At 54.7% G+C, this 21,284-nt stretch overlaps 7 protein-coding genes across 7 annotated transcripts; 2 read left to right on the top strand and 5 right to left on the bottom strand.

Annotated features, from left to right (window-relative positions):
* Window positions 1-216: 216 nt before the first annotated feature.
* Window positions 217-6,527, bottom strand: J7T54_004735 (Autophagy-related protein-like protein; the record flags this gene model as incomplete). The annotated part of the gene is made up of 3 exons (XM_051503421.1): window positions 217-231; window positions 301-6,303; window positions 6,354-6,527. The coding sequence occupies 3 exons, from the start codon at window positions 6,525-6,527 to the stop codon at window positions 217-219; spliced, it is 6,192 nt and encodes a 2,063-aa protein (XP_051365045.1).
* Window positions 6,528-8,477: 1,950 nt separating this feature from the next.
* On the top strand, window positions 8,478-9,485 carry J7T54_004734 (uncharacterized protein; the record flags this gene model as incomplete). The annotated part of the gene is made up of 1 exon (XM_051503420.1): window positions 8,478-9,485. The coding sequence occupies one exon, from the start codon at window positions 8,478-8,480 to the stop codon at window positions 9,483-9,485; it is 1,008 nt and encodes a 335-aa protein (XP_051365044.1).
* A 110-nt stretch (window positions 9,486-9,595) lies between these two features.
* J7T54_004733 (uncharacterized protein) lies at window positions 9,596-13,590 on the bottom strand (the record flags this gene model as incomplete). The annotated part of the gene is made up of 6 exons (XM_051503418.1): window positions 9,596-10,152; window positions 10,583-11,165; window positions 11,213-11,336; window positions 11,977-11,992; window positions 12,162-13,189; window positions 13,247-13,590. 6 exons carry the CDS (start codon window positions 13,588-13,590, stop codon window positions 9,596-9,598), a joined length of 2,652 nt encoding a protein of 883 aa, XP_051365043.1.
* Window positions 13,591-14,238: 648 nt separating this feature from the next.
* J7T54_004732 (uncharacterized protein) lies at window positions 14,239-15,950 on the top strand (the record flags this gene model as incomplete). The annotated part of the gene is made up of 6 exons (XM_051503417.1): window positions 14,239-14,689; window positions 14,750-14,885; window positions 14,947-15,139; window positions 15,202-15,364; window positions 15,419-15,701; window positions 15,755-15,950. 6 exons carry the CDS (start codon window positions 14,239-14,241, stop codon window positions 15,948-15,950), a joined length of 1,422 nt encoding a protein of 473 aa, XP_051365042.1.
* Window positions 15,951-16,795: 845 nt separating this feature from the next.
* On the bottom strand, window positions 16,796-17,956 carry J7T54_004731 (uncharacterized protein; the record flags this gene model as incomplete). The annotated part of the gene is made up of 1 exon (XM_051503416.1): window positions 16,796-17,956. One exon carries the CDS (start codon window positions 17,954-17,956, stop codon window positions 16,796-16,798), a length of 1,161 nt encoding a protein of 386 aa, XP_051365041.1.
* Window positions 17,957-19,166: 1,210 nt separating this feature from the next.
* Window positions 19,167-19,815, bottom strand: J7T54_004730 (Dynactin subunit-like protein; the record flags this gene model as incomplete). Its single annotated transcript, XM_051503415.1, has 2 exons — window positions 19,167-19,727; window positions 19,777-19,815. The coding sequence occupies 2 exons, from the start codon at window positions 19,813-19,815 to the stop codon at window positions 19,167-19,169; spliced, it is 600 nt and encodes a 199-aa protein (XP_051365040.1).
* A 434-nt stretch (window positions 19,816-20,249) lies between these two features.
* On the bottom strand, window positions 20,250-21,259 carry J7T54_004729 (uncharacterized protein; the record flags this gene model as incomplete). The annotated part of the gene is made up of 2 exons (XM_051503414.1): window positions 20,250-20,387; window positions 20,447-21,259. 2 exons carry the CDS (start codon window positions 21,257-21,259, stop codon window positions 20,250-20,252), a joined length of 951 nt encoding a protein of 316 aa, XP_051365039.1.
* Between the last annotated feature and the right edge of the window lie 25 nt (window positions 21,260-21,284).

The following is a 21,284-nucleotide window of genomic DNA, read 5'->3' as shown; positions in this document are numbered from 1 at the left end:
ATTTATGTACGCAGCCCGGCTCCACTACACAGTCTAGACAAGTTCTGAACCAACGTACATGCAGTGAATAGTGCGTCTGGTGTATCATCGTCCTACAACGCCAGCTTCCCAAATGCCAAGAAAAATCAGAATCGTTACTCAACTCTATCCCAACCCCTAAAGTCGAGCAGTTAAACCACTCTTCATGTTGTTCAAGGTCGTCTGCCGTCATATGCTTTATCGCTTGTATTTCTGTGAGTGTTAGTATCTCTCTTCAACTATTCAAATGCAGTGCATGCATGCATGGGACGGGGGACTCACGTCTTCGACCCGCCTGCGATGTTCGGGGTCAATAGTGTTTGTCGCACCCATCAGTGTCTGCCCAATCACCTTGGTCACGCCCACGGCGGGCCTAAAGATAATGGTGGGCGCTCGCTTCCACACGGCCTTTGCAGCGCCTCCGGCATTCTGGCTCTGCATGACCTCCCCCGGGACAGCAATAATGGCGTCTCGCGCCGTCTCAATATCCCTGGCCAACGACCGATACCCGCCCTTGAATCCTTGCATCACATTCGGCGCTGGATGGGCGTATAGCGAGATTTGCCTGCTCTCTTCAGGAGCCTCGAAATCGTCCTCCTCCCAATGGCCTTCGCTTTGGCGTTGTTGCTGCTCTTGGTCTGTGAGGAAGCCCTCGGCTCCCTGCAACGCGTACTGCGTCCCGATGGCAATCTTGGCACCAAGTTTGATGATCTCTGTGCCGGTCGTGCGCACAAAGGCATTGGCCCCCTTTGAGAAACTGCGCAGTACCCTGCCGTCCTTCTTGTACTCTTTGATCGGGATCTCGACCAAATCTCGGAAGCCCCCGCCAATGGTGACGAGCGATCGCACAGGCGCCAGTCCAGCAAGCACACCCGGTAATTGCTCCTTGATTACATCTGGGGTCCAGATGCCGTTCAGCGTCTTTCCCAGCCGGTCGAAACCGGGCACACCGTGTAGAATGACATGCCGCAGCACCAAGTTGGCTTGGTCCAAGGTCACGAAGTTCATAAACTCAGAAGTGTGCCCCGAGCGAAGCCCGGCGTAGTCGACACGTTTTGGCTTGAAATCGAGCTGAACGGGGATCGGGAGCACCTCGGCGCGCTGCACGAAGGGGATGTCGCTTTCGGACGCATGCACGGGCGCGCGGTCATCTTTGAACTCGAAGAACCGCGTGATGAAATCCAGGGCATCTTGGTCGACGTGCAGACGTACAGGGAGGACCTCCACGCGCAGCACAAATTCGGCCACAGGAAGCTCACGCACAGGCTTCACGCTTAGGAGGTCGAGATGCAACATGGAGGATTTGGCCGATCGGGGGCCCGCATCTCGGTCGTAGGTGGCAAACTTGCGCCAGGTCGAGGTAGGTACCTGATCGATAATGTCCAGATCTGTGATTCGAATGTCCATGCTGGTTTCCGTCGAACTCGACTCAGGGGGGTACGCGAACAAGTGGGCGTTGATGCCGTGCAACTCAAACGAGATCTTGTGATGTCTGCTTCGCTTGAGCTTCAGGCGACGCGGCTTCTGATGAGTCTGCCGGATGGTCCGGTCTGATGCCCCAGTCATGGTGGTCGCCGCGACGGATTCCGTCTCTGTGGTCGTGGCATTGTCGTTGAGCTCCTGGTTGATCGCTCTCGTCAGTTCCTGGGGATCTTGATCAGCCGAGACGCCGATGTAGATGGAGTTGAACAAAAAGTCAGCAATGGCCTCCTCATCGTCGTCCTCCTGCTCCTGTTCTAGAGGTTGCATCCTGGCTTGGCGTTCCATGGCTCGATGCTCAATTTCCTCCACAGCATGGGTGATTACATCGCGGGTATGAACCCAGTCGTACCCATCAAAAAGGTTCCATACAACACCCGCGTCTCTGACTACCAGCTTGAGTGGGCATCTCTCGACTGTTTGCTGAAGAGCCGGTTCCATTTGGTTTGTTCGGGAATCCCAGATCTTGGCAATATCATGCCGGCCGCTCGGCACCTGCTCGTAGAAGTCGTCTCGAATGGACAGCGACTCCGCACTGCTGTGGGAAGCCGTGCCGTTCTGAGACTCAAGTCCCTGGAACGACACGTCCGCTTGGTCTTCCTGCACTGAGGTACCAAGCGACAGGCCGGATGACTTCAGCGCATCGAACATCTCTTCGCCAGCATCCACGTCTTCGATTTCATCAAAGTATTTGGATGCAACAGGCATGGAGCCTTCCGAGCCAAATTCAATATCGGAACTGCTGCCGGCAAGCTCCTGCGCGCCAGCAAAGTCCTGATCGAAGTCATATTCACCTTCAGGCTTGCCAAAGGCTTCACCGGAAATGGAGGCGAGCATCTCTTCGATCGGCACGACACTGGTCCTGTACTTGATTTCTCTCGTAGGAGGCGTCGGTGGTTTCAGGGCATTGACCAGTGTAATGAGGGTCTGGGTCGAATCGGCACAAGTCTGTAATACAACCAACTGGTTGGTCATGTCGACTTCCACTTGCGACTCTTCCGGCCCCGAGCGAACGTTCACCACGATAGAGAGGGACGACACGTAACAGATGTCGGCGAAGCCTTGGGCGCAAAGATCAGACACTTGCTGGGATGCCGTAGAGGTTGCTCGGCGATGTGTTTTGCATTGGGCCCGGCCGGCTGTGAGTTGCTGCACATCGTCTATGAGAAGAACGGAGGCCTTGTTGAGGTTGACGACGGCGTGCGTCTCCTGATCCTTCGGTAGCACAACTTGCACATTGGCGTCGGTCAAGGCAAGCAACATCCTGGCGGGCGAACCCAAGGGATTCAGCCCAACGATGCAGTCGTACAAGCCGATGTCGAGTGTCGTAGGTTTGGTGGCGACTGACTTGCCTCCCGAGTCGGATGGGTTCTTCAGCGCCATTTGTGCCTGTTCTCCGAGGTTGGCAACAGAGGCCGCGAGCCCAGCTTCGAACTCCTGCGGTGTTGCGTCTTCCTTGAGCCCTAGAATGTCCATGACAAAGGGCACCCGATACTCCAAACCAGCTCTGTGCAGTTTGAGTTTAATGACTGGTTCGATTTCATCCCCGATTATGCGCATCATGGCGACTGGGCCTTGGTCTGGCCCAGATGATTCATCGGCTGGGCATCGTACAAGTTCTTCGACGCGGTTCCGCTTGATGCACAGTCCACACACAGAGCCCGCGACCAGAGACGGAAACGAGATGTGAGCCACGTCAAGTCTCTCAGCTGCCAGCTCAAAGAGTCCCAGCTCACCCCCGCTGTCCGCCGTGGCCTTCAACTTGTGGACCTTGGCCATCGTCAGCAGCCCCGGACGGTCGTCCTCGGGTAAGTATTTGGCTACTGTCGAAAGCTTTGCCAGATCCTCCCCGAGACTGGGCAGAACAGAGAGCTGCGCCACGTTCTTGACATCCACAGTCATTGTGTCGACAGATGCCCTCAGCACGGACCCTTTGCGCCGTTGCCGTAACAGCGTATCGACCATGATCTCGTCATTTTCTCTGTCAAAGTGAGCTGTGGACGGTGTGATGAGTCCCAGCAGCCTTGTCAAATCATCTTCGGTCGGTATACTCAGGAATTCAACCCTGATCGTCTCTAACCTGGTACTGAACGTCGGATCAGCTTTTGATGAGGACAGGTACGGACCATCGAGACGAAAGTCACTGATGCCTGCACCAATGGCGTTTTCACGCGCGATGATCTTGACCGCACTTGATCTAGCCACGACACTGCATTCTTTGCCGACGAGACGAATCGACGAACCCCCAAAGCGCACATTGAACTTGCTTTCTGCGATCGCGGCTTTATGACCCGGCTCCAATGGAGCTTCGAAACGGACGCCCCTGGCTTTGGGCTTGGGCTTCTCCTGTTTCACTATCGGAGACTGGGCAGATGTCATCGAGGAGCTCATGTTAAGGAAGCTGCTCAAACCCCCAAACCACCCAAATGTTTCGTCCAGTTTCTGAAGATCAAGCTGCACCACCACGGGAAGGGTCAAAACCTCAATCGAAGTGTTCAGGCCAAGCTGGGTCAAAGTGATCTCGATATCACGACCGGAGGCGGCGAAGGTATCACGGACTGATGTACTCATAGGCTGCGTTTTGTCAAATGAGACAATGTGGCTTGTTGGGTAGCCAAATTGGAAGGTTTTGAGGCCGATGTAGGTGGACGTCTTGGTCTTCTCCGCCGGCGTCATCTTGTCGTTTGTGACCAGCGGCGAGCCATGAGTTGTGGCGATATGCAGGTCTTTGAGAGTCATGTTCAACAGGACATCCTTATCCAAGCTGAAGGCGCCTGGATCCAAGTGCCGATGTGCAACATCAGAAATGCCCCCAAGCAGGCTGACGAAATCCAAGGAAACACTTTCAAGCTTGACAGATATCTCCTGAGACTTGGCCTGTTTGGTCCTCTCAGGTTCCTGTTTCGATGGAGCCGCAGGGCTCGATTTGAGCATCCCAAGTAATCTGTTAACCACTGTCGAAAGCAGAAAGCCTAAAGACATGTCGCACTGAATTGCGATGGGCGACACGTCAATCTCTAGAGTATCATCTGACTTTTGCGACTTGTCCCTGTTCTCCGGCTCGGGCCCTTGCGCCGGACTACGCGCGTGGTGAACGGAATAAGCGCCAGGTGCGGAAGGAATGAAAGATCGGCTCATAGATTGGCCGAGACTCGATACCGACTCGGCTGACGCAGGTTGTATCTCAATATGCTCGTGCTGAGAAGGGATATAGACCGATATTTGTTCCAACGACAACAGCTCTTTCACAAGCTTGGTCGGTCCTTTTGGTGTTGCAGCCTCATCTGCGTCCGTGGACTGCTCGAATGCGGCGCGGCTGGGAGAAGCTCGACCACTATCCAAGTTGCCGGGAGGATCAAGTGGCTTCTCGTCCTCTTCGGACTTTTCGAGGGGCTCGGGGGTGGCTGGACCCTCGTTGATCGAGGTCTCCTCTTCATCTTCCCAGCAACCGGGCATCAAATCTCGCCTGTGGTGAGAAGACTGGCCGTGGAGGCTGGACTCATCCTCCTTTACCATTGGAACTGCTTCGGTGTCAAGCCTTGCCGTCGCCTGTGCATCAGCCGAGAGGAATGGATCTTCTGCAGAAAAAGCACTCATATACATGCTCTGCGCTTCTTCGGAGCCATAAATGCGGGATTGGGTGAGGTCTTCCTCATGATCGTCGCCCGGCGTCGAGTCTTGATCAAACAATAAACTCATCGCCATAGGCTCACCAAATGATGAGTCCAAAGGACTGCCCCCCCTTGAGGGAGGTAGTTGTGCGCTTGCCCAAACAGGGGCCTCGTCGTCCAAGGCGGCTGTTGAGTGTGCCATGCGATCACCCGGTAGAACAGTCGTGTGGAACATTGATTCCACCGGCGACCCATCAGAGCCGTAGTAAGCGGACGCTCGAGGCGTGGAGGGACCTTCGTCTTCATACCCTCCTGACGTCGGGGGGTTATCGTAAGGTATACCTAGGGCATCCTCGCTATCTTCCAAAGGCGAGTCTGGGTCGGACGGCGGTCTGTTTTCCGATGACAAGGAGTTGCGTAGCTCATCGTTGTCCGCGAATGTGGGTTCGCGAGATGGTGGATTCCGAGTCATGTATGGTGACGATGTTCCGGAAGGCGACGTCACGGATGGGGACTGCGCAAGGGCTGAGAAAACATTGGCTTCCGAAATGATGTAGGCGCGCACGTCCCGCAAAGAGACATGTCGTTTGCCCTCCTTGTGTTGTATTGCCGCAGGTTCACCTTGTACCTCACTCGCTGCAGTCATGCCTTCCACGCTGATGTGTTGGAGCGCAACCTGGAAAGACACGGCCTCGGGTCTCGACGAGCTCGGGTCGAGGGGTACATCGACGTCGAGCTGAAACGTGACACCATTTATCTTGAGCTGCATCCGATCCATGATGCCCTGCAGGAAGTCGGCCAAAAACCATGGCAGCGAGAGAGCTTGCCCCGTGCCTAGTGTGTCTTCCTCGCCGCTGCCATCGTCGCTGACGGTGACCGAAGCCCCTAGGTCTTGTGTTTCGATTGCCAGCGCATTCTCCAGTTCCTGCCGTTCGAGTTGTGGCTGGCCCTCAAGGAATGACTGAGCAAAGTCGGCAGCATTTGGTACGATGGTTTCCTCTACAGGCGTTCTGTCATCAGAAGCAGGGCCCTTCTCAAGCTCGGTGCCAAGTATCTGGAGCCTGACGTCCACGCCTTCCACCTCGATGACAATCGGGCTTGTGTAGAAATCGACGGGTATTGTCACGCGCAGTAGAATGACTCGGGCTTTACGCAAACGGAGGGCGGGTGGTAGCTTCAGGAGGTTCTCTAGTTTCTGGTTATGTGTTAGAAGCGCGACAGAGGGCGGTTATCGTCTTGCCGTACCTTGAGCCTGATGCCGACATCTCGAAATTCGAATACTGTATTCCGCCCGAGAGCAAAGTCTAAGTTCTCCATGTTCAACGCATCGGTATCGAGCAACTCGAGCCTGGCGAGTGCATACCGGAGCAACCTCTTGGGCATGGAGGAGCTCCGGAACGACTGAAATAGAGTCGCCATTGCAAAGGGAGGCGACGGTTATCACCTTCTGGGTACGAAGCTGTAGTAGCCTTGCTCGACCGACGTTCAAGTGGGCAATCGTAGGACGACTGGACCCTTGGCCAGATGCGGGGAGGCCGTATTCATGATTCGGACGCCATCCAGGCGCGCGGGCGAGATGTCAAGGGATATCGGGTCGATAAGGATGTTTGATCAAACTTTGAAAAAGGCAAACAATCTGACCTCTTGGTTTGTGGGAATGGTGCGCGAAGTTTGAAAGCTGCGAGCGTCTGACAGCGTGAAGTATAGTCCAGTCGCGCGTAAGGCTTAGATGCTGAGGATGGCGTTGTCGCGGCCAGCTCCAGGCGAGTAGTCACTGGTCGTGTGGGGGTGTCACGGGCTCTACAGGGGCTCGAGGTGGGCCCGTGCCGATCGTTAGCGTCCAGTCCTCGGAGTCCGTCCTTGACGGTTTGGTCTGACCGGAGGCTCGTGACTCCAGGAGTCCAGTCTGTGGATATCAATGTCAGCGTCTGACAGGCCCAGCAACAGAGTCGATGCAGACCTCCTGCTACATAGGTACTTAGTAGGTGACCAAGCACACGCTTTTGGCTTCAGTTCAAACGCCGTGGTAGGAAACGTTGGTACGATTGCAACTTTCAGTCACTTGACAAGGTGACTCGGCTCGTACGGCCTTGGGATTAACGGATCGACTTGCACGAGACTAGCTGGAGCGCCTTGAACTCGGCCATCGACCTGGAGAACGGAACCTCCTAGTTAGCGCTTTGCCGAATACATTCAAAATCGATTTATTTGACTTTTTTCTTCTTCTTCACCATATGCTGTCGTTTCGCGTTCCCGCGCACAAGTCCATGCTCGCGAGATTCCCCTGGGACGATTTCGCGGCTTCGCCCACGTTCAGAATCAGATCCCCAATGGATATTAGGGCGTCTCTCTCATTAAGTTTGCATTCTCATGAAGTTGGGCGAAAAAGCCGCTGCCAGTCGAACTCCTCGAACAACTGATACGCTCTTGTTCCTGATTCAACACAAGTGATCTTCCTATGAAGCTGGCTGTTTTGGCGATCATAGTGGCTGGTTTAGATGACCGCTGTGGCTGTGAGCTTTGGGCCTGTGACTGGTCTTTTCGCCAGGAATTTAACGCTGGCGCGAAGATGGGGCTGTGCTCGAATTTTTTTATACCATGCATATTGATCTTCTCGCCATCACCTTCACTTACCCAGGGAAGCGTGCTCTCTTCGCGTTACGGAGTACAACATGAAAGCTTGCAGAGATGATCTACAACATTTTAGGCTAGCACTTCCTGAGCCCCACTCACTGACGTCAACAGGAGACCCTAATGGTGACCTCCAGGTCAGGATCCCGGGTAGTCAAGGCACGTACTCTCAACCTGATCGCGCTGATGAAAAAGCCTGTCTGTGTGAGCTTCAACGATGTTTCGACATATGTCCCCTGGCGGAAATCTTTCTCATCATCGGTCCATCCATTTCTGAAGCAAGCTCACGGCTCAACGTCTAAGTGCGGTGCACTCTGTACCCAAGGTGACACTCCCGCGGTGGCACGAGTCGCACGACACAAGATGAAGGGCATCAACCAACAGGACAATGTGGCAGCTCACAGCCTCACACTGATCTTCATTGGTGCGTTGGTTCGTGATGCGCCTGACCGCTTCAATCAATGCATTCGCCTTTAAGCAGGCAGTCCGTGGCGGCCATGCTCAGCTTGTTTCACGAGACAGTGGCAGATCCGTCCCACCACGGATTCCTACATAAGGTACTTACACAACCTCCTACGTATTCTCCATTTTCCGTCTTTCGCATTTCCTCCTTTCAAACGTAAACCTTGAGCTCTAGAGGGATCTTTCGTATCCGACAAAACGCCAACTTTCCGAAGAATCCCCCCGGCATCGCTTGCGCATACCTAGACACACATACCTGAAAGTACGTCGATTACCATGAGAAAGTTCATCAGCAAGGCTCGCGATGAGCTGGACAAGGTTCTCGATGAGCCCAGTGGGAAGCAGCATGCGAATGGCTCACATCCTGGCTATGGTCAGAACGGTTACGGGAGTGACTACGGGTACAGCAACGGCGGACTTCAGAACCAAGGGTACCAGAACGGGGAAAGTCAAAGTGGCCCTTACGCACACACGCCACCTGGCCAGCAAGGAGGATACAACCACTACGCGCCTCCTCCGGGTCCGCCTCCAGGCGCCCATGGTGGTTTTCAGAATCAACACCAACCCTACGGCCCCCCACCTCCCCAAGTTCGATATGGAGGCCATCAGCCTCCATGCCAGAGCAGTCAGGGACCTCCCATGGGTTTTGCACCCCCTGGCGGCCGCGGCAGCATGCCATTCCCTCAGAAGGTTGTCATGTGGTCGCGCATGTCTAGCTCGGGCGAGACCTACATCTTGGTCGGCCCTGCTCTTGGGGAGCCTAGTCATGCCGGCAGAATCCCCTCGCTTACGGGCAAACTTACCGTCACAGGAGGAGGGCACAAGGAGAAAGGGCCTCTTCTTGGTGAAGCCAAAGACTCTGGTCTCAGCGGTTCTTCAGCCCAAATCACGTTGGCCGACGGTTCCTCTTATGCCGTCAAGAAGAGCGGCATGAGCTCCATCGGCAACCTCTCCTACACCTTTACCGTGCCAGTCGACCGGGGCGGCCAGGAGACATTCCAGTGGAAGACTATGGACTCTGGATTCAAGGACATGATGCACGGCAAGTCGGGATATATCCTCAGCCGACCGGGAGACCTGGACAATCCTGTCGCGACGTGGACGGACTACGGGGGCATGGGTCTGCACACAAACTCCGAAATGGGCACGATTGAATTTGTCGGGCAGGGCGCGACGGGCGAGCTCGGCAGCACGTTTGCAATCGTGACTGTGCTGTCCATGATGAAAGCAAAGCAAAAGGCGGCCGAAAAGGAGATTGTGAATGCTATTGCGGGTGAGATCTAATGCAACGGGGTGATTTCAATGAGCGATTCGTAGCAATTTTATGTCTTCCTGTACTGCAGATAGGTTTATAGTATCAGGGTGTAAAAGTGCTCTAGGTGACGCAGAGATGCTCACTGTGATACTTCGGCCATCTTCATACCATAAGACTCCGCAAGTCTCCTTGCGACTGCTTCGCCACTCCAGTAGGCCCCTGTCGCTGTGCCCAAAGCCACGAACGGTGCTGTGTGCTCGCCAGCAAACCAAAGACCACGTTCCGGAAGCCCATGTCTCATTACCTCAATGTCACGGTCGCCTTCAGTCAAGCCGACTTGGAAGTTACTGTAACTGCCCTGCCCTGCAAGCTCGTCCTTGGACCAGGCTGTTGACAGACAGCTTGTCGGCTGGCATCGTTCGTCAGACTCCTTATAGTGAGGTAGGAGAGAGTAATACGGCCTGAAATAGGCAACCAGGAATTCATCTTTCTCGTGCTTCGTCTGTAGTTCCGCGACCCGCGTTGTGACATGCTCGGACTGGGCGCCGTACATGTAGAACAAGAGTGTAGGATGTGAGGTCTCGGGCGTGAGACTGGCGAGCTCGACAACATCCTGGTACCATCTCCCAGGGTTCGACTCGGGTGCATAAGCGGGAGAAAGCCATTGAACGAAGCCTTGGACCTTCTGATCGTCATCTGCTCGAGAGAGCCAGAACGCTTCGGGAAAAGTAATGTACACCTTGGTAGATTGTCAACGACCAAACGTCTCAGAGTCAGTTCACTTTTACCTTTTCAAGACTACCATACCCAATTGAATTGATTGCTTGAGTCAAACGGGCTGGTAGGCCGGGTTCGAATGCGTCCAGGTGTCGTTTGAGCCAGCCAAGAGGAGCGGTGACTACCACGTCGTCAAACTCCAAGTTGCTCCCGCTCGCTTCATGGACTTGTATCTTATCTCCAGGCTGGCTGCAGGTAGTGATTCGGTCAACTAAGGTGTTGAACTGTATGCTTGCCTTTGCCAGCGCCGGTGCAGCAACGCTTTGAAGTACTTTCTTATACGTGCCGGCGCAGAAGAGATTCTCTACACTGATCAGAACAGCACGATCAACTTGCATTACAAACTCACCTCCCTCTATGCACTCCTCTAGCCAGAAGAACTTGAGGCTTTGCCTCTGGATCGGACTCCCAATGAAGGCACCCCATAGCTCGGACATCTGCATGACAACGTGTCGCTTCATCTGCCAGTCCTGGTCGGTTTCGGGTAGTTTTTGCACCACCTTTTCCATAAAGAAGTCATGTAAGCTTTCCTTGTCGTCAATCTCTGCCGAATACTCATTCGAGTGCTTGAAGGCGTCTTGCACAATGTCCCACATGATATCCGCATACATGTCGCTCTTGGCAACGTCAAACAAGCCACCAAACTCGTCAAAAGCGTACGACCTCGTGTCCCAGCTGCCGACATCTGTCTTGGTCTCGTTGACAATGTCGAGTATTGGATTATCCTTTGTGCCGTGGATCCAATTAGGCCCCATATCCACGAGATGCCCATTTGGTAGTCTCTCCTGGTGAAGACGACCTCCGATGCGTTCCCGCCCTTCTAGGATGGTCACTTGAAATCCATGGCGAAGGAGGATGTCTGCGCAACGCAGTCCGGCTAAGCCAGCGCCGACGATGCCAACATGGGGCTTTTCGCTGCCGCTATGGCTACGCTTTGTTCGTCAAAAGGAGGCTCGTCGAGAATCCAGACACCACTCACCTTGCGGTAAGTATCCATAGTGCTCAGCTTTCGAAGTTGCTGCTCCTGTCCCAGACCCCGGAGGCTAGAGAAGTGTATAGAATTGAGGTCCTGGTAGATTCTCGAGGACTTGCGTTTCGACGAACTGGAATAGGAAATTGAGTAAGCGTCCATGTATCCTTTGGAATGTACGAATCGATGGGATAGTGACGTGTGCTCGACTTGCTATCGTATCAAAGTGTGCTGTAAGTCGAAGTGTAAGATACAGCTCCAAGTAAGCTTTAACAATGCTGTTCATCGCCAGAAACGACTGGAGGTTGGAATCTTCATGTTCTATGACGATTGAAGCCTTAACATAAAATCGGTGTAGCAGTTGACTCGCGATTTCGAGTCTCGAGTCTTGACACGGCAGGAGCAATGAGGTGATGAGATCATGACCCAAAAGCCTCGGCTTGAAAGATCGAACTATAAGAGAGTGTGGACCGCATACCTACATGTAATGAAAGAAAAGTCCCTCGAATGCCCGCACTCGTCTGGTCACCGTAGAAATCGCTGGAATCATGGAGGGTTGTGTACCCTCTGGTTGAGCAGAGAGCGGAAGTGGACGACTGAATTTGTGGACGTCAGAATCCAGGGTGATAGAGCAAGTGCAGGGTAATCTAGATGAGGAGCCGAACGGCATGCGCCTCTTGCTGGGGGACTAGCTAATTGCCCTGCGCTTCTTATGAGTTTGCAAAAACTGTTTCGAGGAGTCCACTTGCTAGAAATCATACAGTGGTGCAAACCGTTCGTTGAAGCTCGCTGTGCGCGGCCCATCATGGTCAAGTCAAGTTCATGTTGGCTTACACGCGCTAAGCACAGGCCTGCAGAGGAAGCCATTCCAGCACCAACGACCAGGCATATTCCATTGATACAACCAGCTCTGACTACTCCATAAGGTCGACGCTTCCTTCTGAGCCCCGCCTCTTACCAAACGATGTCATCTCCTCTTGCTTTCGCTGAGCGTCCCCGTGTTTGACACGCCTCTTGGCGTCAATGTACATCATGTACTCCTCGTACGTATGCGGGAGCACCTTGAGGTTTTTGGGGACGGAGAACGTGTAGTTGAACTGGCCCGTTGGTTTCGCGACGCCATGCTCCACGTCCCTGACTTTGCTGTCCACGCGAACGTGCACGCGCGTCATGGGCTGGTCGGCATCCACCTGATGGGGCTCTGAGCCATCCTCCTCCAGCAACGGGGGATCGGTGTAGGCCACGGTGGCCGTTAGATACAGGACGCTGCCAACGGGGACAGGGTTGCGGAAGGTGCATGGATCAGCGCTGATAAAGGTCGGGCGTGCGTGGGCAAAACTGGCTGCGCAGCAAAAGGCCAGCTCGAACGTCTGTTTGAGATGGAACCCACCAAAGATCATTGTCTGGTGGCGGTTCCGGTACTGGGGCTGCATGATGGCGGCCGTCGACAGCTGTGTCTTGGACATGGCCACCACGTTCTTGGGTTGGCGGAGGCTGTTGTTGGGATCGTGGTATGCCAGCTGCCGGAGCCAGATGCGATGAATCAGTGCCGACTCGGGATCATTCGGCTCTGTTTGTAGGAGTGACGCTTTGAGCGTCTCCTTTTTGGCGATTGACTTGGCCTCGCCCGCCTTGTAGATCCTCTCTTCCTCGGGCGTGCTGTACTCGAGCTTGGGAATGTTGACGGGCTTCTTGGACTTGGGATCCAGCGCCACCATGGTGAATGTGCAAGTCAGGAGGACGTCTTCAGGCTTGCTGGGCTCGCCCTCAGCTGTGGCCTTGGCGACCCTGCAAGTGATCTCGACACTGCTCCTGCCGGAGGCATACGTGACTTGGCCGCTGTACTCGAGATCACAGATTTCTGTGAGAGGATGGGCGAGTGTGACGCGGTCCAAAGCAGCTGTGACGGTGGTGACACCAGGACCCGTGTGTTTGTAAACGATGATGCCAGAAAGCGCATCGAGATCCATGAGCAATGTGCCGAGCCTGCCAGCGCAGGGTTAGTGATGAAAGCCCACAGAGGAAACGCAATTCTTTTTTTACCTGATATGGCCTGAAGAGTTGATGTATGTATCCGACAGCCACGGATCCTGGCCAAGCGGAAGAACGACACGATGATAGCTGTCAGTCATCTTTTTCGGAGTGAGATCGCGTTCCTCTGGGGTATCTTCCATATCCTCCATCATCTGCCCTTTCTGCTGCTTGTGAAAGGCCTCTATCCACGGCATGCGAACTCGTGTGTCAGTAAGGTCGCGGTACACGCCATCCGTTGCCGGTGCAGCTGTTGTGTGGAAGGATGCCGTCGCGGAGCGTGGCAGCACCTTGTTTGGGCACTGGCCCCACGAAGACAGCGCCCTCCGCGCGATCCTATTTCTGCTCGCCATCATGACTTTGTGACAATGGACTGTACAAGAGGCAAAATTACGGGCGAGGCCGGATCACCTGGGTGTTGAATTGCTCGCGATTCAGGAACGTGCCGCTACCTAGACATTGCCGTCGGAATGCGCTTACCGCGGCGCTAGCGGCGTAACGAGGTATCCCGGCAACTCACTCCAGTCGAGAGTCAGGAGTCATCAATAAACTCTACATGATAGGGACACATAACTTGTCGCACGCAGGTGCAAGTTTCTGCTTCGATTAACGAGACCATGTTGCTCAAGGATCTCGGTATCTCATTCGGCAACTGCTTGAAATATTACTAGCTTAGGAGCTTGCCAAATCCGCCTTCCTCTACAAACCCAGCTCGCGCATCCGACTTACCTGTGGCTCATTGATCAATTCGTGCAAACACTTCCATCAAAATGTGATGAGAGGTCGTTGTTTCTCCATCTGTTGTCTATCTCGTCAGGGGCTGAGCGTCACCAACGCGCGCCACAGGGTATCCAGGCATGCCTGCCACGTTCAGCTGCGGACGTCTGTCGCGCTAAACACAAACCGGAGATCGGTGTGGAAGATCATTGCTGCTGTGAGGCGGACTTCTCTTCTGCTCCCTTTGCCTTGCATTTCCCTCGTCTTATTCGCACTATCTGTGGACGATGCCTTCGTTCCGAGACTTGTGCTCGCGACCGCTGCGCTCCCGTTCAGACAAGCGCAACAGCACAGTTGTGCCCAAGCCAGAGGACGACGCGGAGAAGACAATCGTGGACAGCCATGGATTGCCAGACCATCCCAAGAACTTTGTGGCATATCTCAACAGCGAAACTGGCACAGTGACGCAAGAGGTATTAGGGCCATTCTTACAATATGAACTGACCCTACGTAAAGCCTTTGCGCAGCGCGACGGATCAATCGACGACGTGGCGAACCTGGTTCACATTTATGCCCCCAATACTGCTCTGCCAACGTTTCGAAGCATTGACCGGAAACATTGTGACCCTGAAAAGTATCTGATGCCGTTGGCGAGTGATTCCTCTGTCACAGACAGGTCCTGTGCCGTTGCGGACTCATTGGAGGCGTATCAACGCAATTTTGATGCCTTCACTCATTGTAAGTATGCCACGATCCTAGCAATAGGACGAGTACCATCGCTGAAACTCCCGTTCATAGCGACCCTCTCTAGCATAGACTGGAGCAACGTCGTCGCGGCTGGCTCGTCCGCCATGCTCCCGTTGCTTCCTCACAGAACGGACGTCAAAGTTCCCACCGACCCAGCGGTTGAGGACCCCCTAGAGACATACTACCAGTACGTTCCCCATGTCGAGACGAACTACGACTCAGCTTTGGTGGATCTCACATCGACCCAGACGCACGGCCTCGTCAAGTGATATTGACCTCTTTCTCTACGGCCTCACCGAGGAAGCCGCGCTGGCCAAGATATCTCAGCTCGAAGCGGCTATCCGGCGGAACCAGCGTTTGGCAACTGGATGCGGCCTAACAATCCGGACAGCCAACGCGGTCACCTTTGTTTCCCCGAGATGGCCATTTCGACACGTCCAGGTATGTCAGGGTGGCAACATGAAGGCTGCATGGCAATTCCATGTGCTGAAAAGCAACCCTAGGTCATTCTTCGACTGTACAGGTCCATCAGCGAAATCCTGACAGGATTTGACGTCGACTGCGCCTGTGTTGCGTTCGATGGGAAACAGGTCTACTCAAATCCCCGTGGTGTGGCTGCACTTGCAACGAGGACAAACTTGATCGATCTCTCCCGCCGAAGTCCCTGTACGATTTCATTCCACATACCCGAGGCGAAGACTGTTTACCAACATGACGTAGCATATGAGAATCGACTGTACAAGTACAGATGTCACCATTTCGACGCGTACTGGGCCGCCCTCGATCGCAGCCAGATCGACCAGTCGCAATGTGTCCGAACGACAGAGCACCCCCAAGTCGAGGGTCTTGCGCGCCTTTTGTTCTTTGAGAGTCTTGTCAAGAAATACAAGAATTCATACCACCAGAGGCGACGGCTCAAGACGATCGATGAGAACGGTCTGCCGACACACAGCGGATACGCCATTCTCGAAATCCCCTACGGTGAGAGGTTCACGGCGAACAAGTACATCTACATGTGATACATCCATCAAACACGAGCTAATCACGAGGCGGCAGAGTTAGAAAGTTTGTTGCGTTCCACTCAAAGGAGCCGTATATCTTTGGCTCAGTCGGCCAAGTGCTCCGCGGGAAAACGTCAGAGGGCAGCAAGAAGAACGTTGCAAAACTTGGTTCCAAGGTTGTCTTTCTAACAGACGACCCCGGGAGGCAGATGATCGGGAGCTTCAACCCCATCACAGAGGATGACTGGTAACATATGTCTCGAATCGGGCAAGCGTGATGCGGCGCAGCTGACACTGCTATAGGACAGACATGGCGTATGGGAAACGTTCAGCTCGTTGATTGCACATTTATACTTGGTAGAATACAGCTGTATCGGGCTGCGGTCTTGGGATTGTTGAGAGTGAATCGGTTCAGGGGTTGACGCTTTGGTGATGTCCGGTAGCAACAGTCGTTTGTCAGTCGTGTCCAGATTACAGAAGAGAGACAGGAAATGGAGAAGGGGTTTCTCATCAGAAACGTCGAAACCAGTGCCATGGACATTGGCCACATGTAGTTTTCGGATCGGCGAGTGAATGTCATATTTCTCATGGTGAAGGGCACCTTTCAAGGAAGAATCGACTTACGCGGAATACGCTGTACAATTGTGACCAAACGGCTCCTTTCGAAAGTATGCTGTGAAGAAGGCAAGTCGAGGGTGATTGATTGATCAAACAATCTGCGCTGCTTTATGGGGAGCATAGATTGAGACAGATTGTCATCCTCCATCACGATGAGTCACTATGAGCGTGCCGTCCATTTTCACTCGCCTCCTTTCTAGAGCCTAACGGCTCATGCGAGGCGCGTAGCAAGTCATAGTTCGAGCCCGCAACCCCATTGACTATCCTACAGGAGCTTTCACAAAGCCCTCGTAGGTACTGAGGGTGCGCCCAGTCTCCCCATGCATCACGTCGTCAGGAAACATTGCCCATTTTCACTGACACTAGGTCCCATCTGTCGTGCATTCTTGACGTGTTCCCAATTACATTCCTCTCTATGTGCCCTACATGCCAATGTATTCTATTCTGGCCTCTCCTTCGACCCTCCTGCCCCGGGAAATCAACTCCTGGCACCGCTTGTCGGGCCCTTCTCCGCACCACATCGGCACCCATTCTCGCGGCGACAGTCTACCGTCCCGGTCGGCTCCGTCTGATGTACAGGTCGATGCAGAATGTCGTGCCCCGCGGCGCTGACATCCTCCGCCTTCTCACGCAGATTAGCAGCCACCGCGCCAAGGTGCTGACCGATGCCTCTACTCGCCGTGTCCCTCCCACTATCGATCTTGTCCACGAGCCCAGAGCCAGCAGCGCCCAAGCTGTTCACCTGACCGTCCATTTCTCGGCTCGTCGTGTCGCCTGCATGCCCGAGCTTATCAACGAAGCCACGGGCGCTCGTGCCAAAGTCGTTGATGCGCTCATTGATGCCGGCGCCAGTCTGCTTCTTCCACCCATCCGTGTTCTTCACAGCACCTCCGCGCAGACTGTTCACCCGCTGCGGAATGCCTTCTGAACCGCCGCCGCCGCCCATGCCTGCGCCGTTGGTGGCCGTGGTAGGTGCCGTTCCGTTCTGCTGGTTCGGGCCCTTGACGGCAAGTTCCTCCTTAACCGTCTGGTACATGTCCTCCACAATCATGACCTCGTGATATACGTCCAGTCCACAGTTCAAGAGGCACAGCTCTCGCTCCCGCTGCTCAATATACTCACGGACGGTCCGCCAACGGGTCTCAGCGTGCTTGAGCTTGTCAGGCTGGCCACTGCCCTTGATATACGCAACGATGCTCGCGGTGATGGTGGAGCACGCGCCTAGCCCGGTGATGCCGTTGTAGGAGCCCCCTGCCGCGCCAAGCGCCGTGACGGCGGCGCCAAACAGGATCTGAAGCCCGAGACAGAGTGAGGCGAGCAGCTTGATGACCCTGTACATCTTCTTGGCTGCACGCTCATGGCGCACCACGCGGGTGTAGATACCAATGTTCGCCGCTGTTCGTGTCGTGTGACCTGAGGAGACCACAGGCACCGTGTCGATCCCAGTGAGTGTGCGGAAGATGAGCAGCTTGTCGGCGGCTGGGACGAGGTCCTCGGGATTGGAGGTCAAGACGCTCAAGTGCTTGGGCTTGACGGGGAGTGTTGACGACGTGTACTGCCTCTCCGGGTCTGCGGGGGGATGCATCGAGGCGGATGCGGACGACAGCATGCGCCGCAGTATGCCTCGATGCGCGGCCATGGCGACGAAATCTTGAGTATACAGACGACGCTCGTCTGCCACCAGTCTGGAAACCTGGCCTAGCTCTTGGACAAAGTCTGAACGTCTGGTCAAGACTCTGAACAAATGACAAGAAAAGGAAAGGCCCAGGCAAAAACAGAGAGCACTGAGCACTTTTTCAGGCCAGACTGCAACTCGCCGGTCGGCACTCCTACGTAAATCAACTCAGACATGAATCCATCCACATTGTGTCCCGTGTTGTCAAATCACAGCTTCACTCATCTCGTTCAGCTCGTCTCGCGCGTGCATTTCTTGCCCCAAATAAGCATCGCCCACCGCGGCATATGCACCCGCTAATGCCGGCAAGGGTTGATCGCGGCGGAGACTATGCACGCTTATGTCTACTGCATAAGCGCAACGCATATCTTGCCTGTGCAACAGAAGTAGACTTCTGCGTTGAGCCGACGCGAGAAAGAGGTTCGGGGCAAGCATGGTGTCTCGGAAAAGACGTGACGTCGGCGCAGCCCCTGAATGCTTAAGGTTTAGTTCATAATGTCTGTCAGCCACGAGACAAGCAAGTTTGGCGCTCTCGGAGATGAAGGAGAAAAAGCATGGTGGCCACTGCTCCCGTCTCGATTGCCACGCTGCGGCGATCGATCATCCGTCCTACCACATGAGCTAAACGAACCAGCCGGCCCCTTGCCGGCAGGAAAGACATTGCGCTGCACACACGAGCAGAAGAGATGTCAGGCGACGGGTAAGCGAGCATTCCTAGCCCGTAACCTGGCGCACTTGTGGTTTTCAGCGCGCCACTTGCAGCTTTGCACTTCCGCTTCCAGACACGCATCAAGGAGAGAATGTTAGTTACCCTGCAGGGAACCGAAATGTGGCGGCCGACAGTGTCAAACGACTCGTTAGTTCTTAGTTCGCGACGCACTTTACCATCGAGAGGAAAAGAGCAGACGACGGTGCAGAAAATAAGAGTCAAGCCCATCCAGTCCCGAGTAGTCGACACGAAGCGTCCAAGGCAGAGCTACTACATTGTGCACTTGGCTTCTCGTGCAGACACCATCTTTGTGAAACAGCTGCAGCCATGATAATCCTTGCATATGACGGGTGACATGTCTCTTGGCCGCTGGGCTCGCACGACACCGTTGGTATGCTGCGATGCGCGTAGTCCTCGCGCGAGGCTGTATATATGGCCTGGCAGGCCATGTTGGGAATTGGCGACCTACATGTCGGGATTCTGGGGATTGTTTCCGACAGTGCTGTATAGCCCTCGGAGGCCATTCTCGTCAGGCCCTCCGCCTTCCGGCACTTCGCCGACCACCCTGGCTGGCTGCCCGGCCACGATGGAGTAATTGGGGATGACCATGTTCGGTGGCACGACGGCGCCGTCGAGGACCTCGACGCATTCCTTGATTATGGCGAATTCCCCAATGACGCAATTCTTGCCAATGCGCGCATGGTCCCCAATCGTCGCCGCCTGCACCACGGTATCCTGGCCGATGAAGACGTGGTGGCCTATGCGCATCGGCATGTGCGAGAACTGGCCCTTGTACCGGCGCCCGGGCGGTCGGAGCACGACGCCCTTGGAGAAGAAGCAGTAGCGGCCGGTCTGGATGGCGGTCGTGCTGGGCGCCGCGGTGCCGCCGGACGACGAGGAGGAGGGCGCGGTGCGAACGAGGTCGCCGCGGATCATGACTTCGGGCTGGATGACTACTTTGCCCCCGAGGACCATGTTTTGCGTGCCGAGGAGGTTTGCCTTGCGGGAGACCTTATTGCCGGTTTCCTGCGGGCCGGTTAGGTGCTGGCAGTTGCGATGCTGGGTTTCCACGTACCGTCTCGATATAGTCGCCTTTTACCTGCCTGCGTGACATGGTGGCGGCGGAAAATTTGGAGGGAACAGACCAGAGGAAGGGGGTATTCGGTTCGGAAGGACAGCTTCGACAGATGTAGGAGGCCAGAGGTTGACTGAGGAATGAAATGTGAAGGCGAACAAAGAGTGAGAGCTGCGGTCAGACGCGCAGCGGCGCAGGTCGCGTCACGGACTCACGGTGCGGTTTTGTAGTTGTGGCAGCCAGTCTACCCTGCAGACCGTGCAAAAGGCAAAAGTCAAGCTTATTGAAACACTCTATCGACCTAGGTTTGTTTCCAAGATGATCCCTGTTCTTGTCAGCATCTCGAGGGCACGAAACACTATATGTGCCTGCCACTATTGAGATGGACTGCGTGGTGCCTCAATGTATGTTCAGTCAGATGCGTAAGATCCACAAACGTGAAAATAACCCCTTAGAGGCCGATTCAATCAAATTTACACCTTGAACTGCTCCAAGAATCGATAATTGTCCATCTCCCCGTCGATGAGCATTCTCATCCGCTCCGCCACCTCAGCGCCAAACTCCTTTTCAACGCTTCGAACAGCCCCGTCTACGTCGACAGGTCCCTTGGCCTACGAGTGAATTAAAAGTGTCAGCAGCAGACTTTCATGGCCTTTCAAGAATCACCGACCTCGTGCTTCTTTACCCCATCACTCTCCCAGATCGTCCTTGTCATCTCGACAAAGAGAGGGTGGTCCAGCGGCGACTGACCCCATGGACCCCAGGTGTCCGTGACACCGGCAGGATCAATACCCAGTCCGCCGCATACGCCCCGGATCACCTCATCAGTACGAGTGCATACGTCCTCGCCGTCAACGACAATGGGCATGCGCCCTTGGTTCCTCAAAGCTTCGAAAAGCACCCTTGACCATGTCAGTGTGGCAAACCAGTAATTGTGATTCTCCATGGGATCCATGTTGGCGAGAGCAGGAACACCAGCCATGGACCGCCACATCGAAGGCACGGAGAGAGCTGGATGCCGGATCACCATGATCGGGGTGACGCTTTTCCACAGCTCATCGGGGAGGTGAGTGGGGTTAGGGTCGGTGGCCCAGGACTCGTCCAGCTGGCGGGAGTTGGTGTGTTTGATGAGAATCTGCGATTTCAAGAGGTAGCAGCAGTGTTCGCTGCTCAGGAGGGTCTTACCCTCCTTCTCAATGGCCGCGACAGCGTCGAGAAGATGGCGCTCTGCGTTGGCGAACGTGTAGTCGTCTGAGCACATTGGCTCCCACAGTTCCTTGACCAGCTGCGCACGGGCAGGGTTGTTTTTATAAATGTCATAATGAATCTTTTCTGGGCCTTGACAGCCAGGGAGGACGTATGGGTGGTAGTGAGTCTTCAGCTGAGGATGGGTTGACAGCAGGCGGAAGAACAAATGAGACCGACACCTAGGGTTGTCGAAGATGAAGATGCGCTGAGGCGACGTGTTGGCGTTCGAGGTCATCTTACGGTAGATTTCGGTGATGTCT

Source organism: Emericellopsis cladophorae, assembly GCF_022114955.1.
Source record: "Emericellopsis cladophorae strain MUM 19.33 chromosome Unknown NODE_5_length_938552_cov_118_678949, whole genome shotgun sequence".
NCBI lineage: Eukaryota > Fungi > Ascomycota > Sordariomycetes > Hypocreales > Bionectriaceae > Emericellopsis > Emericellopsis cladophorae.
The sequence above is the reverse complement of the archived record's forward strand: the minus strand, read 5'-3'. Positions and strand labels throughout refer to the sequence as shown.